This window comes from Meleagris gallopavo, chromosome 1, assembly GCF_905368555.1.
Source record: "Meleagris gallopavo chromosome 1, MGAL_WU_HG_1.1, whole genome shotgun sequence".
Taxonomy (NCBI): Eukaryota; Metazoa; Chordata; class Aves; order Galliformes; family Phasianidae; genus Meleagris; species Meleagris gallopavo.
Window position 1 is genome coordinate 32,522,998 of NC_139404.1, and position 19,437 is coordinate 32,542,434.

At 36.2% G+C, this 19,437-nt stretch overlaps 1 protein-coding gene across 2 annotated transcripts in view; it reads left to right on the forward strand.

The window, feature by feature from the left end:
* The window catches only part of USP15 (ubiquitin specific peptidase 15), a 64,043-nt gene that overhangs the window by 33,187 nt on the left and 11,419 nt on the right, over positions 1 to 19,437 (forward strand). Inside the window, exons 7-8 of one of the 2 annotated variants that reach the window (XM_003202039.5) lie at positions 4,028 to 4,111; positions 9,217 to 9,361. In XM_003202039.5, the coding sequence (XP_003202087.1) occupies positions 4,028 to 4,111; positions 9,217 to 9,361 (229 nt within the window). The remainder of the gene's footprint in view (positions 1 to 4,027; positions 4,112 to 9,216; positions 9,362 to 19,437) is intronic. The other variant, XM_019612954.3, reaches the window with a different exon arrangement.

The following is a 19,437-nucleotide window of genomic DNA, read 5'->3' on the forward strand; positions in this document are numbered from 1 at the left end:
CATGTTGTGTATTTATACCTCTTGGCATGGACCCTCTGCAGTGTTCTGTTTTCTAGACTGAGCAGTCCCTGCTCTGTCCTCGCAGGTCAGATGCGCCAATTCCTTAAACATCGCTGTAGCCATTCACTGGACTTGCTCCATTATTTTCATGTCCCTTCTATGCAACAGAGCCCAAAACTGAACCCTGCATTCTAGCTGTGCCTCATAGGATAAAGTGCCAAGGAGAGGGTTAGGCTCACCTCCTCAGCGTGCTGGCTTTGTTCTTCTGAATACAGCCCTGGAGGCTGTTGACCATCTTTACCAAGCTGCTTCTCAGTTTGTCAGCCTATGTTTTTATCCCAGGGTTACTGGTCCTGAGGGCTAATCCTCCCCAGATGCATTTCCTTTTATCTACTTAACAAGTCTTTCATCTTCCTGTTTCTCCAGCCTGTGGAGGTCCTTCTGAACAGCATTACGCCTACCTGGTCTGTCAAAAGTGTTATAAGCCTTACTGAAGCAGATGCATCCATTGCTTCCCTCCCATCAACAAACTAGGCGTCTCAATAGTAGAGGGGTGTCAGGGTGGTTTAATTATCATTTCCATTTCATAAGGCCAGGCTGACTTCTACTAGTCACCTTCTTGTCCTTCATATGTCTGAAAGTAGTTTCCAGAATTAGTTATTAGAATATTTATCATATTTTGAGATAGTAAGATAAGCCTGAGCAGCCTGTAGTTCATTATGTTTTCTGGCTTGCTGTCTTGAAGATATAATTGCCATATTTTCCAATCTTTAGGACTCTACCAGTAGCTATAATCTTTCAGAGATAACTGAGTAGCATTACATTAATATCAGCCAGTACTTTCAGCAGTGAAGGCATCTTGTCAGGCTTCATCCTATGCATCTCCTGTGTATTTAGATGTTCCTGAACCTGATTTTCCTCCACTGGGGTAATCCTTACTTGCTCCAGATTTTGGTTTCGGAGACCTGCAACTCCTAAGACTTGGTAAACAGTAAGACATTTAAGGACTGTAGCATTTCCCATGCCCTTTGTCACTAGAGTCTCTGCCTTATTTAGCAGTGACCCATGCTTTCTCTTGTCTTCTTTTGCTGTTTGTATACTTTTAGAATCTGTCTTGTAGCCCTTCATATCACTTGCCAGACTTAACTCCAGGTAGGTGTTAGATAGCTATTTGCATGTTTATTGTTCAAGTGTGTGTAGTTACATTTGTACATCCTGCTGACAAAGATATGGTTATTATCTGCATTCTAGCCTATAGTATTTCATAACACTTATAATTTATGAATCCTTTTATGTTATAATTTATTACCCTGGTGCTCAGTCTGTGTGGAGAATGGAGAAATAAGGGAGCTATTTGTTCTGTGTAACAGAATATCTGAAGTTACTAGGGACCTACAGGGATTGTTAAGTATTTTATTCAATCCTATTTCCAGTGCTTGAATTTTACTCTTGTATTTGGTTTCTCTATTCACTATGTCAGCTCAGAATAACTTGTAAATGAGATCACTGCTCCTAGAATATTTTCTCTTCTTTTTGTTGTTGTTTAATAGTGTTTTATTGCTTGATTATGGGTTTTCAAGGAGCTATGGAATGTCTGCAAAGACGTGCTTATAAATTTAAATTAACAGAATAAGTCATTTGCAAAATGCTCCTTGAAAGTATATTTGGAGAAGTGTAGTGGACTAAAGTCATGGTTCATATTGACAATGGGAGTTAAGATGGCTTTGTAGCTGATAAGCGGGCACTGGCAAAAAAAAGTCTTTGGCTTTGGCAAGGGAACTTGCTTCATTTGACTGATGGAAGCAATAAGCAAATACACTTGGATTTGAACTTAAACTTTGCTCTGCCATTAAGACCAGAATACTGCACAGTTTTGACCAGATTTCTTTGTTTAGTCTTCTATGCATATTGACAAAAATCCAGAGCAAAATTGAAGCTTGTTTTTACTACTCAGAATATTTCTGATAGATTGTCCATGGTAAGGAATGTAGTCTGTATTCAGTTGTCCCTCAGTATGGACAAAAGAATGTTCTTGTACAATTCTAAGTTCACTAGTCAGCTGTATCACTATTAAATAGATGTCAACAAAGTTTTGAGGTAGAGGTGTTGATACTTCTCATTTATTTTTCTGGTTAATGAGATGAAATGCTGAAAAAATGCTGCTTTTCTTTTGCAAGAAGGTGATGCTAAGTTTAAAAAAAAAAAAAAAACCACCAAGATGTTGCAGTTGTTTTATTGCGAGATACTTTTGGTAGTTGTTTTTGTACAGTGTTAAAGAACTGAAGATAGAGCAATACTTTCAATAGTAGCACTTTCTGTCCATTCAGAGTCTTCTGTTATCCTTTTTTCATTTCCTTTTTAATAATGGGAGAATTTCTGCCGGTGTGGTTACCAAAGCTTTCCCACGAGTATTGAAATGTGCTAGAAGCTCTGAAGAAGTTATGAATGAATGATTAATCTTTGCACACAGGATTTGGTAATGTAAGCAGATAGGAAGGCTGCACATCTTGGAGTTGTATCAATCTCTTACTGTTTTACAAATGATTACTGCTTGCTATTTGATAGCAAACAGTTTTAAGCAGTTATTTTATCATACAGGCAGCAGCACATCAGAGCAAGGAGTAAAACTGCAGATCGTTCTCTTCTCTGAGGAACAAAATAACTTACTTTAGCTGAAAACCAGATCTCTTTTTTTTTTTTTGTAGCTTTTTTTTTGGTTTCTTTGAATTGTGAGACAGCAATTATTACACATCACGTTTTGAATTTTCAAACAATATTGCAGTTGAATTTGTCTTAAGTTATATAAAAGCTTCAGATTTGTTTTGGAAATTCAGATTTCCATTCAAAATTATTCAGTAGAAATACCTTCTTTAAAATAGTGAATGTGCATCATTTGTGTCTTGAATTCAAGTTAACTTGAACTGATAACTTGAGTTCCGTATCTTTTTTGTGAACGTCTGTGTACATTACTTTGAAGATAATGATCAAAGAAGATTTAGATTGATAAAGGAAATCTGCAGAAAAGCTATTCAGTAAAATTTTTCTTAACGTGGAAAAGCATCTTTTCTTTTGGAAAAGATTTATTGATCAAAAGTTTTAAATTAATGTCAAAATACAGTAGGAGAGATTCCCAGAGTAAAAATGCCTATCTCTTTGCAGTTTGGTGCTTGTTATGTTAAAAGATTATGAGCATACAAAATTTCTTGTCTTAATATCATGAGACATATTTCAAAGCTTCACAAGGACAGCTGGAGCTTTTTCTAACCCAGCTGGATTGCATAGAGCCCACAGAAAAACACAAAAGTATTCATAGCCTTTCACATGGTTTTCTGTAAGATCTGGAAAAGAAGAGAAAGGAAAAAAGAAAAAAAAAAAAAAACACAGCAAGATTTCCATTTATTGTATGCATTGCATTAAGGGAATCTTTATGAGTGAAATATTCATTATTCTTATGTTTAAGAATAGGCTTAAGCAGTGGGGATGAATGATAATGCTATTACTTCCGACTAAAGAGGTTTTAAAATTTGCTTACTATTCTGCATGATATCCTGAAATTCTTTTAATGATTTTAATAAGACAACCATATTGAAATAGTTTCATGCTGCTATTAAACTAATATTGGAATACGTGTCTCAATCATTCTTATATCACATCCATTTATGGTTAACTGAAAAAAACGTACAATTTTCATATTAGATTTGCATTCTAGGTTATAGAACGTTGCCATACCTGTTGTCTTACTACAAACTGAAAGCAGCTTTTTTAGAACAGTGGTCTGTGTTTTTTTTGTTTTGTTTTGTTTGCCTGCTTCTTTTAATTGCACTCAGTATTCCTTCAATATGATATGAAACTATTGTGAAGCATTCTGAGAGCTTGCATGTCTTGGGTATTCTTAGTGCTTTGCCCTTTTTTATAAAGTATTTATTTTCCATGCTTGTTTATATGCATTGTTCTTTTGTTAGCTTTCTTTCAAGGTTCTTAATATCTCAGAATTTTTATCTAATTTACCATTTTCATATTTTTAAAGGTCCCCAGGTGCATCCAATTTTTCAACTTTACCAAAGATCTCTCCATCTCTATCAAATAATTATAACAACATGAACAACAGAAAGTAAGCAATATATCTTAAAAATTTTAAATGAATCACCCCGGTGTGACATAAACAAATTTCCATGTTACCTAGCTTATGGATTTTGATTTGTTTTGTCAGTATTTTGATAATGAATTGTTACTGATGGCTATTTTGTAATACAAATGTTGTCAAACATGATAGCAGAAAAAACTCAGTTCAAGACGCTTGGTAACTCGTAGTATTCATATGCTAAAAATAACATTGAGCACTGTAAGAAAATATATAAGAACTTTATTTTTGATATGGCAAACTCTAAATCCATTAATATAATATCTGATTTTACGTGGGCCACAGAAAAGTATAACCTACTTCTCCTGATTTATTGATGCTAAAGTATTATAGCGGTATATATGATAGCACACGTAGGTTTAAGAACCACAGCAGCTGGGTTGTTTTAGCTATGATGATTGTCATCATAGTGATTATAGCCACTGATTAACTATTAGCAACATAACATCCCTGTCTTAGTGCTAGGAGATTTGAGAGAGATTGGTTTGGTTGATGTGCTTGAGCATTACCATGAGCCAGAGGCTTAGCAAAAGAGGCTTCTCACTTTTAAGGGCTTTATCCTTTATATGGCAACTTAAAAGTTTTGTAAAGATTGCAGTAAGACTTCAGAAGAAGAGCTTCTGTATTCCAGTGACCAACTTTGTGAGTAGTCTTTTGATATGCGATGCAACTCTAAAAGCTGGTGAATATAGAGGAACGTGGAATTATTTAACAGAGTACTAGGTTGAGCACCTTTGAAATATTTGAAGCCATGAAACACCCATCTCTAATGCAAACTGGGGTAAAATTAAAGAGCCCTATTCTTACAATTCACTCAAATTTAAAATATTTTTCTAAACATGCATTTTGTGATCAAACATGAAGATGTTAAATATTAAAAAGGTGATATAAATATTAAGTATCTTATACAATATCTTCCAGTTAAATACTGCATTTATCAGAAGTGATTTTTCGTAAGGGGTGAAGTGTCACTTGTGCTTCTACCAATTGTGAGTAGCCCCAACTCTCACTGTTAAACAGTTGAAATCCATGTGTTTAACTGCAGTCTATTGTACTCTGTGTGTGAATGTGTAGTAAATAAGTATTTTTTATCTATTGTTATATGAAAAATTACTTGTCTAGAACTGAGCCTCTAGCTGAGAACTAATCTCTCCTTCCCCCATTGCTTATGCAAAAGACAGTTGTAATGCCAAAAGCAAAGCTTAGCAAGCAGATGCTGTTTCCTAGTGAGGACCCATTTTAAGTAGTCACCAAGGTTTGTTTTTTTTCTTTCTATCTTTACTGCTAGCATCTCTCTAATGATGCTGTAGTAATTTATGTTTTCTTCTGAAGCTGAAATGGAAGCTTTTGAAACTTAAGATAAATTTTTTGGCTGTTTTTTGTTGTTTTTTAAATTTGAGGATTTTCAACAGAAATACTTGCTAGGAGGAAGTGATATAAAATTCAGATTTGTTGAGGAATTGATCATTTGAAGTGCCTTAAATATAACTTAAGGGTTTCTAAATCAGAAAGTAGGTGTATGTTCTGCATAGTGTTATGAAACACCAGCCTTTTTTCTCTTGTAACCTGAAGGACAGTAGATACGAATGTTATATAAAGCAGATACTCGGTGCAGAAGCATGTTTTTCCTTATAATGCAATAATCCATCTATGGATTTTTAAAAATATTCTTAAAAAACCCACAAATTTACAATGTGATGAAATATACAGTAAAATCTGTAGTGAAGCTTTTGTCAGAATACACATTCAAGACTAACTAGGTCAGTAATAGAGAAGTCATACCATTAGTATACCGTGTACTTGAAAGTATGTGCTGTTGCATTAAGAATATTTGGCTTTAAGAAGTAAATATATTTGATTGCATTTCATAATTCGGGGTAGAGATCAGTTTCCTCTTAGTTGCTACTTTTCTCCTCCTCTAAGAAAGAACTTTTCCATTAATTTATGCTATCTTCTTTTCTTTGCTTTTTTTAATTAACTACCTATGTCAGCCTAGGCTGAAATTTATTTTCATGTTTCTGCCTTACTGTCTCTCACGTTGCATATTACCTTCAGTACAGTAGTGTAATTACACTTCTGTGGCTCTCCAGGATCCATTGGCACCTCCATATAGACATGAGATGCTTTAAGGAAATAACAGTATTTGTTTTGAACATAATTTTAGCTGGCTAAGCTGATTTTTGAGACAGAGAAAGCAAATGAAAGTTTATGTGTACAATAGTTATTAATAGTAGTTTGCAAGCCTGTAACTCCAATTGTTATAATGTGATCATAGAATTCTAACAGCAATTTTAATCTGAAAAATATTGTTTCCTTACAATGGTATAGGAATGTACACCATAAGTATAGCATAAAATAAAAATAAAAAAGAAAAAGAAAAGAATTTCATCATAGAATCACAGAATGATTTGGGTTGGAAGGGACTTTCAATATCACTGCCAAGGGCAGGGACCCTCCCTCCTCTGGACCAGATTGCTCCATCCAGCTTGGCCTTGAACACCTGCAGGAATGGAGTAGTCACAGCTTCTCTGGGCAACCAGATCTAGTGCTTCACAACTCTCATAGTAAAGAATTTCTTCCTAATGTCTAATCTAAATCTACTCTCTTATTTTGAAGCTAGTACTCTTAGTCCTATCGCTGTACTCCATACTCTTTACTAATGACTGCTATTAACCTTATCTTTTTTTGACCAGTCTTAAAGGAATGAAGAGGCACAATGTAGTTTAAACAGAAAATTTTTTCTTCTAGAAAAAGTGAATGTTGCAGACTGATAAAGCTAAGAAGAGAAGTCCCCTGCACATACTATGCAGTGTATTTTTCCTGATGCATTTTGATAAAATATCACTGAAAGTTTCTGCATAAATGTGATATTTAACTTAAAAAAGGATTAATTAGGTTTCTAGTATTCTCTATAGTCCATGGATGGCTATTATGGTTGTCAATCTAATTAATAAGTGAGGTAGTATAGTTATTTTGCTACTTGAAGAAATAGGAATATTTGTTCCATGTGGTACAGCTGGTAATTGTAATCTCTGAATCTCTAAAATGTCCTTCTATGGACCAGTACAGAAGATGAAGTAGAATTGACTTCCCCTTTTACAATAGAAATACCAGTAGTTATTACCTCTCATAGCAAATCACCGCTGAAGATCTATTTTTAGTGAAGAAGCTATGGAAAAAAAAAAAGAGAATGAAAAACCCCATGCTATTCAATCTGCTTATTACCCTGCATCTCCTGAACTTCCCAAAGAGAGCTCTCTTCTACTAACCACGTGAAAAGTGTACTTTTTGAATCACATGAGGAAAGCAATAGGAAGCAAGCAAGGATGCATGTAGCTGCTTACTGTGTACCCTGTATACGTGCAACCTGTGAGAAGCACGTTTCTTTTGCAACAAGGACCTGATTGTGCTGGGTGTAGTGAGGCTGCCAGCTTAAGGGAGTTGGGGCTGATGACACTAGCTGGGCTGCAGTTGTAAAGGGAGATAGAAGGGTAACTTTCCTGGATGAACTCGGGTCTAATGATGGGAAAGAGTTCATCACAGCAACATACATGAAGGGGATGGAGCCTCTGGAGGTTGGAAAATTCCTTCTGTAAACTAGAATGAAGGATAGAAACTAATCTTAAACTGAACAGGCAGAATGAACTTTACTGGGATTTTAACTTGGAGTATGGTCCATTAGCACAATGCCATTTAGTGCCCCAAAAGTGACTACTTTTGGGGCAAGCCAGAGAGCAGGAAATGTGTAAGTATGGGAAAGGGAAGTATGGACATGTGGTTAGGAAAGTCACCTACTAAATTAAAATGCACAGGTGTAGAAGTTTGGCAGCAGTTGCTATAAGGGACAGTGGAGCTCATCTCTGAGACCATAAAAAATTGCAGAAAATCTCTTCTGTTTTTCGATAAATCTTGTTATTAAAACCAAACAACTCTTATCTGTGAAGAGTGAATACTTGTACGCTGTGGAGACAATTGAAATTTGGTCGGATATAAAGAGTGTTACACTCTTAAAAGGGTTTAGGTACTGTTGCACCCTCAGGCTTTCAAAATCATAAACCTCAATTATTTACCAGATTTAATTATTTGCACTGCGTATTTTTCTTTGTCTTTCTTAATATTTGACTTTCACGTTTTTGTTCAAATATCTTCTAATGTGAATAATGCTCAGTGACTGCAGAAATCCTCCTGAAGTTTAGCCAAAACTATCATGTAGATTTAATGGTCAATGCCTGAATATTTAAAGCATTCTGTTTGGTTGGTCTTTAAAAAAAAAAAAAAATATATATATATATATATATATATATATATATATATATACTTTGCAGAGCATCATCTTAGAAGATTCTTCTGCTTTTCTAGTGTTCTCTGTTGTGCTTTCTACACTGTTCTATATTTTGTGTTTTGCAGGACTTCATCCAGGAACAAATTGTTTCAAATCTTACCAATTTACCCATTTCAGTCCTCTCAGTTTCACCAAATAGATGCATCATAGCGATTGATAATGAAGTTGTTGCAAAGCATTTTGCGCATTCTTTTACCTCTCAAGGCTTTCCTGCATTTGCATGCTGGATTGTGCTGTCCTAGCAGAGAAGCTATAAATAGAGTGTGTGATGCAGTGAGGCAGCTATTCCACAGTGGCCTTAGAAATCTCAGCTCTCACCTGTAACTCTGCGTTCCCGTTCCCACTGCCCTCACTATTGCAGTAGCAGGATGCAAGAGGGCATAAATGATTGATTGCTGCTGGTGGTGTCTAAAGTCTGAGTGTGTTAAATTTGATGGAGCAGTGAAGAAAAGAGTAAGCTGTGAAGCTGCTCCACTCAGAAAGGGGTAGGGATGTAATAATTGCAGTCATTGCGGCATGTTAGATTTTGGTTGTTTGCAAAGGTGACTTTTAAACTGAATTTAATGTTATTGCCAAAGTTAAATAATGGTTTTAATCTTTTCTTTTTCACAGAATTTACTTTAAAATTTTTAATCATTTATGCTTATAAAGTACTTGTATGTATGGAAGTACTGCGGATCACATATTTACATTGTGAAAGATGTTTTTTTGTTTTTGCTTTTTTTTTTTACAGTGTGAAAAATTCAAATTATTGTCTCTCATCATATACTGCTTATAAGAATTACGATTATTCAGAGCCAGGAAGACATAATGAACAGCCAGGCCTGTGTGGCCTGAGTAACTTGGGGAATACATGTTTCATGAATTCAGCAATTCAGGTATGTACTTGAGATTAAAATTAGCTTGTTTTATTATTTGGAAAATAATATTTTTGTTATATCTTGCCATATTTGGGAACTAGCATTGAGATTCCAGTAAGGAGCAGAATAGGATTAATACTTTGAAATTATGTATCTATATTGGTATACTGGGAAAACTGATTTACATGGCTGCATTCGTTGCTTCCCTTGTTTATTGCACTGGGGATAGTGATCAGTTTCAGAAGGAAGCTGAACCTTCTAAATGAATGAAACCTTAAGTGTGATTCATTATTTCGTAATGATTGCTATGCAGACATGTTACGAAAGATACTTTTTCATTTTGAAACATACTTGGGTACAGACTGTAATGCTGAAGTAGATGGCCAGTGTATTTCTGGGCCTTTGTTTATATCCAATTATCATATCCTTTCAATGCAGATTACTGTGCAAGGAGCCATTGAACATATTTCCCCATGACCCTTGCTCTTTTATGAATGAGCTATTTTATAGGAATAGAAAGTTTAGGTTCTTTACTATGGTATAGTGGAAATACTAGTGTATCTGTACTCCTACCGAGACCAAAAAACAAGTAGTCATTTTACTTTTAAGTGGAAGCTTCAGTGGGATAGTCATAGAATCATAGAATGATTTTAGTTGGAAGGGTCTTTAAAGCTCCCCTAGTGCCAACTCCCTGCCGTGAGCAGGAACACCTTCTACTAGGTCAGGCTGCCCAGGGCTCCATCCAACCTGGCCTTGAGCACCTCCAAGGATGGGCCATCCGCAGCTTCTCTGGGCAACCTGTTTTGGTGCCTCACTACTCTGACAGTGAAAAGTTTCTTCCTTATATCTAATCTAAACCTACCCTCTCTTAGTTTAAAACCATTTACCTCCTTGTCATATTACTATACTCCCTGCTAAAGAATTTCTCCCTATCTTTCCTGTAGGCCCACTTTAGATGCTGGAAGGGCCATTATGTGATCTCCCAAAAGCCTTCTCTTCTCTGAGCTAAATACATTAGTTTTGGAAGGACCCAGTAATTTAGTTTCTTCCTGTTTAATTCTGGAACTCATGTTTTTGTCTTTAAAGCAGTCTTAGTTCAAAAAACTGTAAAACATACTTAAGGTTTTTTTTTGCATTTTTTTCTACAACGTATATAAAGATATTGGATCTTTACCAAGCATATTTGAGATTTAATCTTTTCCTTGGTCATCACAAGGATTCCATAATTACGTTGGATTCCTTCTTTAGCCTGTTTAGGTAAGAAGTTGGTTCACATGCATTTGTAAGCTAAGTTTATGAGATTTTTGAATTTTTTTTCAGAAGAAGTAGTATTCTAGAGATACATAACTTTCTATCCTCTCTTTGTATATAGACTCAGGAAATAATTGGGGTTAGGTAGGAAGGACCTCAGAGTGATCGTGGGTCCAACTTTTTACTTTTCTCTATTGATTGTAGTCCTATCACTGTGTACTTCTGAGAAGTCTGGCTCCATATTCTCTGAAGCCTCCTGTTAGGCAGCTGCAGACAGCAATTAGCTTTCTGCCATTTATTGTTTTTCCCAAGTTGAACAGATGCTTGCAGCTATCAGCCTTTCCGTGTATGTGGTTCTGTAGTCCACTGGACCATCTTGGAGGCAATCCACACTTTCTTGCACTGGGAAGGTCTAAAAAGGACAGTATTACAATAACAGTCTCTCAAGTGCCAAATAGAGGCTAAGACTTGCTTTCCTTTGCCTCTGGCTACTATTACTAATACAGTCCAGCATGTAATTGTCCACCTTTGCCACAAGGATGCACTGCTGACTCATCTGCTTTTCCATAGGAAAGTACCTCTGGATCATATTATGTAAAGCTGTTTTCTGTCCAGTTAACTCCCCGACTGTAGTGGTATACATAGTTATTCCATGGTTATTCCTTATTTATTTAAGGCACCCGTAAAGTTTGATGTATTCATGTCTCAAGGATACTTAAAAATTAGTTGAATAGTGAAGGAAGTAATGAATGATTTTTTTAGCACGCTAGAAGAAAGATGGCTAATCTGAAAGTAGAAGGATTTGTGTCATCTCTTCTGAATGAACTTCGTCAGTGTTCTACACTGCTTCTTCAGTGAAATGACCAACCCAGTAGATGAGGAGACAGCAGTGAATATTATATTCTTGGACTTCTGTAAGCCCTTTCAGTGTACCCCAAAGGGTACTTGTGGAGAAGTTCTTGATGTATGGGCTTAATGGGCAGACAATAAGGTGAATGAAAAACTGGCTGAACAACTGAGCCCAGTGTGCGTAGTGATCAGTGACACAGAGTCTAGTTGGAGGCCAGTAACAGGCAGAATACCCAGGGGTTAATATTGGGCCCAGTACTGTTTAATATCTTCATTAATTATCTGAATGGTGGGACAGAGTGCACACTTAGCAAGTTCGCAGATGACACAGAACTGGAGAGAGTGATGGATAAACCAGTAGGTCATGCTGCCATCCAGAGGGACCTCCTCAGTCTGGAGAAATAGACTGACAAGAATATCATGAAGTTCAACAAGAAGTGCAAAGTCCAACACATGAGGAGGGGAAAAACTCCAGGAATTAGTACCAATTGGAAAGCAAAAAAGGACCCAGGGGTCCTGTTAGACACAGAGTTGAACATGAGTCAGCAATGTGTACTTACAGCTAAGAAAGCTAACAGTATTCTTGGCTGCACTAGATAAAGTAAGAAGCAGGTAGAAGGAGATGAACCTTCCCCTCTACCCAGTGCTGACAAGGCTGTACCTGGAAGGCCATGAGAGAGGTTGTAGTTTCCCTCCTTGGAGGTCTTTAGAAGCTGTCTTAAACGTGATCCTGGGAAGCTTGCACTAGGTGGTCTTGTTTGATCAGGATGTTGAATCAGATGGACCTAGAGATCCTTTCTATCTTGGTCATTATGTAATTCTGTGAATAAAACTCTGGATGTAACCTCTCTAGATTACTGAATTGCATCATTATACTGCTGTCCAGAAATACATATTTTTTCCTTGTGGGCCAGAATCATTAAAATCAGAGTAAAAGAATATTTTTAGTAAAAACAGTTTTTTAATAAAGCTAGACTGATTAAAAACAGGGATAATTTTGACTACTGGTTCAAAACTTTGTTAAATAGGCTTGCATCTGCGTATATGTAGATTTTAAAATTTCCAGATGAGAATGATTAGCATTTAGTATCTTACATAGCTTATATCAGTCTTTATTAGTATCCCACTACATTAACTGGGTTTTGAAAATCCTGAGGCTTGCATTTTAAACGAAGTCAGTTTTGACTTTGTTGCTATTTGGTTATATCTAAGGGGTTGGGTGTTTAAATAAGAATTATAAGAAACTGTGCAGTGCACGTAAATTTTGCTGATATATGGGTAATGCTTTGTGTAAGAAAACTAAAAGGCAGATTCAGTTTGGCATGTTGAATCACAAGTTTTAGCAATATATATATATATATATTTTTTTTTTCAAATGCTTCATTTGGCATTCTTTACAAGAAAGTATGGAGTATCTTCCAGTTCCATCTACTATATCTCTCCAGGAAAGGATTTTGAAGAACTTAATGTAATCCTAAAAATCACTGAAAATTGTTTTTAGTAAAAATTTTAAGTCTCATTCCCTGCAAAGTCTGCTGTCTTTTCCCTCTTGCTATCTCTTCACTTCTGCATTTTTTTCCAGTTGCGTTTTTAGTTTGTCTGATTATTCATGCTAAAGGTACTTAGTGCTTTCTTAGAAATGTGAAATGCCTATGGCCCTAGCAATCTGAACACATTTGATCACTAGATCTCGGAAGCAAAAAAGGGGTGAGACAGGGTGTAGATAGGAAACTAGGGAATTCTGCTTAGAAATGTTGGATGCTGTAGTCTTTGACCTGGATGGTTGAGTGCACTCTCAGCAGGTTCAGGGATGATAGAAAACTGGAAGGAGTTCTTGATAAATAAGTTTGACATTCAGAGGGACTCCAGAGGCTGGAGAAATTGGCAGATAAAGGCCTCATCAAATTGAGAAAAGAAAATGCAAAGTCATGCCCTTAAGGAGAAATAATCCCAGGCACCAGTACTGTGGGGCAAGAATGGAGGCTGACTAGCTGGGAAGCAGCTTGGCAGAGAAGTACATAGGGTCCTGGCAGACAAAAAGTTGATCATGAGTCAGCAATGTGCACTTGTGGCAAAGAAGGCCAATCAGTCTCCAGGGCAGTATTTGGAAAAACATCACTAGTACATTGAGAGAGGTGAGTCTTACCCTGTTCTTGACACTTTATCCTGATGAGGCATACCTAGAGTGCTGGGTTAAGTTCTGGGCTCCCCAGTACAGGGGGGAGATGGAAATACTAGAGCAAGTCCAGTGAAAGGCAACAGAGATGATTAAGGAACTGGAGCATCTGACTGTGAGGACAGAGCAGGGACTGTTTAGCTTGGAGAAACAGGTGCTCGGGGGACTTTACCAGCGTGTAGAAATACTTCGAGCAAGGGAATAAAGATGCAGAGCCAAACTAAGTGATACACTGAAAGGACAAGAGACAATAAGTGCAACTTGAAACACAGGAATTCCATTTAAATATATGTATTTTTAATTTACTATATGTTTTATCAAACACTGGTTTGATAAATACTGATTGTTCGGTATTGCTGTGGAATCTCCATTTTTAAAGTTGCATGAAAACTGATTAAACACAGTCCCAAGCAACCTGATATAGCTGATCCTTCTTTGAGCCAACAGTTGGACTAGACAGTCTCCAGAGATGCCTTCCAACCTCAGCTATTTTATGACTCTGTATTTTGCTTTGTTTACTTATTCCAGTTTATATTCTTCAAGTGTCTTCCTTTGCAATTGGGTAAACACAGTTATTTATCAGGATAAATCTGTCGTCTTCAAAGAAAAAAGTTTGCTGTAGAATTTAAAGCACTGAAATAATTTCCAGTTAGATTCATAATATGTTCTATGTCAAGAGCTCTGCCTTGATCTCTTCCATTCACTGAGTATTGTCCATGTAGTTTCCTTGAACAGAGGTAAGTTTAATCACTTATCTGCTGATTCCTACTTTTCTTTGATCTTTCTCCTCCCATGCCAACATTGAGATCCCTTAGTGTTCCCAAAAGAGGCTTTTAGAAACCACTTCATTTCTCAGACAGCTTCTTTTTGCTGTTGTATCACGTTACAGTAAAGAGGATTTGGATCAGAACCATTATCAGTGTTCTTCACACAGGAGAGTCACATCCTTATATCTTACTGTCCAGACTGACAGACTTGTCTCAAGGATTTTGCACCTAAACTGTACTATGTAGGTAGTCCAGGCAGTTTTTATTTTACAAGTTCAGTATAGTTTTTCAACCTATAAGTAAAGTTAGGTTTAGCCCTTTAATCTTCTGTGTGATTTTTGCAGAGACCTTCTGCTTATTCAGATAGGGTCTTTCAGTGTTATAAAGCTCAAAACAAGTATGGAACAAATGAATGAGTTGGAACTTTTGCATAGGCTTTTCAAATGCTTTTGAAGGCATATTCCATGTTCTAAACTTTAAGTTCTTCAGTGTTAATACCTAAGGCTTGATTTTATTATTAGAGCCTAAATCATAGAATCACTACGGTTGGAAAAGAACTCCAGGATCATCTAGTCCAACCATCTCCCACTACCACTATTTCCCCACTAAACTGTGTCCCTTAGTAGCACTGCTCTTGTAGTGTATTCAATAAAACAGGAAAGAAGAAATGGAGTGTAGACTTTATGAAAATATTTTATTATGAATGCTTGAACCCATGCCAAGCAAAAAAAAAGTGTATTTGGCAACTAAGTGTTTTATTCACATTCATTTGTGTACATGACTATGATGTAAGCTGAAAAAATAAGGAAAATATGAATTTTCTGAAGCGTTGCTGTGCTGCCACCTGTGGATCTTTCCTAAGTACTGCTTTGCCATATTGAAGGGATAATGATCTTTTGCTGTGAAAACCTGAGAATTCACATAGTTTTCATTTTGTGATTCAAAAATAGAAGAATGAAAGTGTTATTTTTTTATAAAAACACTTTCATTTGTGGTTGTTTTTTTTTTCAACACTTCCATTTTTTTATGGTTTTTTTTGCTACTGCTGTGATTACGTATACATTTGAGCAGTAGTCATTGGGAACTCTGAAATGCAGTATTTCAGGAATTTTCTTTCATCACGAAGCCGATTAACATTCTTTCTGTGGTTAGCTGAGGTGCTGATTTTATCCAGAGCATAATGATTTTCACCAAAACCAGAAATGAGCAGGTTGTTAGTGTTCTGTTTTGGTTGCCATAGGCATACAGAGTTCTAGATTAAGGAGGAGTGTATTAACTGAATTGTTTTTCTCACCACATCTGATACTAATCATTTCAGACAAAAACGATTCTCCTGTAACTGAGATCTCTGTTTCAGGCGATCCAATCTTGGTCTCATACGAGGCACCTGAAATAAGAAATTTTAGTGTATTTTTTTGTAAAATTGTTGTTAAGTAGGACGGATCAAAAAGTGAAATATCTGTACGAATACTCAATGTTTAGCTTAATTTCATGATCACAGTATCTCCTCATTTCCACAATTTACTGACATTAATAGGTAATTTGCTGTGAGGTTTCATTATCACTCCTACATAATATCCCCTATGAGATGTGAATTAATACTTCCTGATTACCCTAGGGTCATAGGATAATTTGATGCAACCTCCAGCTCAAAGGAAGGTCAGATTTGAGGTCAGACAAGATTGCACAGAGTTTTGCCCAGCTGAGTCTTGAAAACCTTCCAAAAAGTGAGGCTGGGGGCACAGCCTCTCTGGGCATTTGGCTCCAGTGTTTATTGTCCTCATGATGGAAACTTTTTGCCTCATCTCCTTACCCTCTCCTTGTTTCACGTTATGCCCATTGTTTCTTGTCCTCCCACTACACACCACTGTGGGGAACCTGGTTCCATCTTCCTGTTTATCTTCCTGTTTACCTCCCTGTAGGAAAGCTGCTTTTGGATCCCCCTGAAATAGTCTCTTCTCCAGAAGAGAATAAGCCCTGATACTTGGGCCTCTCCTTACAGGAGGAGCAATGCTCCGACCCCTCTTTCTTCATGCATTTTCTTTCCTTTTTTTTTTTTTTTTTTAATCCAGTTAAACAATCAGAGTCCTTGGATCTATAAACTTTTCCCATATTTAATTTATGTGGATTTAGAGAAGGATAACTTGTTTATTTTTCATCTTGTATGAAAGTTTCATAGGATGATAGGTAGAATCAGTAAGATTATAGTACTCCAGTGAAGCTACAACACTAATATATAAGGCACTAAAAGTAATCTTTATTTATTATTCAATTTCTTGTGCATCTTAATGCCTCCCACGCTGTACCAGTTAGAGCCATTCATTTTAAACAGTGAACTGTATATATGTGTTTACAGATGATTAGATCTCCTTTTTTGACTCAGTATTTTAGAATTCTTTTGGGCTGGTTGTGTGCTTGTGTGTGCATAACTATGCATGTATTAGTAATGCAATTGATGCACAAAGCATTGTTTTGTTGTCTAGATTTCTTGGAGATTAAGATCTTTTAATACTGATTATGCAGGGAGTTGTCCACAAACTGTTCTGCTACTGAAAAATATTTTTTTTCCATTTATAAAGTAGTTAGGTTGTAACGTGGAGCTATAATTCCAATATTAACCTTTGTCACGTTGAAGGCTAATACTTCTCTGTTTTGTCATACATGTAATTGATGATTGGTCTTGAAGTTTCTACATTTTGTTGCCTTTTTTTTTTTTTCAGTGATTGTGGAGCTCAACTTCTAGTTGGGGTTCAGAGACTGAGGCACTTCTCTTTACAGAAATTTTTTTTAGATTAAATAAAACTTGTGGAGACTGCGCAGCCTAAGTGCTATCCTGTTAGCTCCTCTGTTCACGAAGTTTTCTGTAGTTTTAAGATATTTGTCTAACTTTCGTTATTTTCTGTTGTTCTTCATCTGTTGGTATACATGCTAGTTTACTTCTTTGTGTTTTTAAAACTAAACACACAAAAAAACCTAGGTCAAAATATTACTTCTCTTACCGATTCTTTCCATAAGTTTTCCTTGATAACTACAAAATATAGTATCATAAGGAGAAAATTCTTTCTAATTGACTTCTGGATGCTTTTTTTCTCTGGTGTTAATCAAGACCTTAAATAGGTTTCTTTCATCAACCTTTTAAAGAAGAAAACATGCTTGCAAGTATTTTGCTTTATCAGTTATGTTGAGAAGTTTATGCATCAGTGGATATATGACAAATTCTATTAGTTCTTTTAACAGCTAGAGATTGTAGAAAAGATGGCAGCTCTGTATCTCAGAAATGACCACGTTCAGATAGATGCTTGTTCCAGTTCTACCATCAGTGTAATCATAAGTTGGAATGTAGAAATAGTTATAAACAAGAGGGAAATGTTCTGTTGTAATCTTCACATCATACATACACGGATATAAATGAGTAGTCTGAAAAAGTGACAAAACCAATTTATTAGGTGAAAAATGGAAAAAGATAAGTTTACTTTTTGATGAAACAACACTCTGTCAGCGCATTAAGTACAGTGCTTTGCTAAGAGTATATAGGAAAATTTGCTATTTTTGCATTTAGTTCCTTGTTCTGGATATTACTCACAGTAAGCTGGTCAGCTGAATTGATTTGAACTTGAGTAGTCCAGACCAGAAGAAAAGTGAGGGGGGAAAAAATAGTTTTTTGACAGGTTAGTGAGATAAATATGTTTATTATGAAATCAAATGAGCATCACAACCAGCATAGAAGGAACAAAACTTTTTATGTCAGCAGTGTCACATTCAGTTTTACATTAAGATTAGTTTTATTTGTAGTTAATTGAGCATGGTTTGCACTGAACTGTTTCCAAGTATCTAATGGAACTCGGAAGTCCATCCATTCATTTAGATTGATACTAAAAATGATCTGTTGGAAACTGTTTCTGTATGGATTTAAGAGACCAAATTATTCTTGAACTCTTAGCTGTGAGGATCAGTTCAGAGCTGTCAACAGATCTTAGGTGGAAGGTGGTGTTTTGGGATGGGAGTAAGAATTCTTTGCCGTATGGCAAGAGAAAAATGAGTTTTTGTCAGCAGTCAGCGTTCAAAAGGGCTTGTAATAGTAGGATTTTTTTTTTTTTTTTGCGGTGTTTACAGCTCATGAAATCTTGAGATGAAGAGGGAAAGAAAGCAAGGAGTGTAATATGGGTGTCAAACTCAACTCTGTAGCACAACTGTTTTTTCATTGAAGTATTTCACCAGTGTAACAGTAGAGGCAACAACAGAGTAACCATTTTTATCCCACTTAATGAAGTTGTAATTCTTCCAGTTTCAATTGCTGCATCTTACACAGTAGCATATGCAAACCCAGAATTTTTCTTCGTTTCGTTTTTTTGCAGAGAGGCAGATGAGACTGTCAAAATGTCTTAATTTTTTTTAGAGATCTCAGTAGAATAAAGAATGCAAAAAACATTAAAATATGTAGTGATAAGTCTTTCTTACACCTTATATGCTGAGGCATGGAATTGAGATAATTTCTAAGTGACGGAAATTTTTTTTTTTCAAAGGAGTGTCAGGAGTAGCACAAATTCAAAGTGGTTTCCTGAAATTGTAAATGATACTTCAGTGATTACTTCCTGCTATCTATGAGCGCTGACAGAAAAGAGAAACATACTGAGAATAAACGATGATCTCAGTCTAAACTAAGGCCCTTGCTTTCCTTGAGTTACTTTCAGCACTGAACAGCTTCATAACATTTAAAAGAACACAGGAAAGGCTGCACTAATTCTGATTCAGAATCCTGTCCTTTCAGCACAGTTTGTTGTCTTCATCAGCATTTGTAAGCAGATGCGTAAAAAGAGAAGGAATGGGGCAAATATTATCACTTTCCCTTCCTTCACACACCTGCCAAAAAAAATGTTTTCACCTATTTCCAGCTCACTTTTTTTCTGAACACTATGTACTTTGACTTCAGTAAGCCCCATCTCTGTTTTCATTAATTGACTGTCTCTCTTTAGGGCCTTCTACATTTTGTGCATTTATAACAACCTTCAGCAAGGAGTTTCGTAATGCTGACGTTCATTTATGAAGAACCA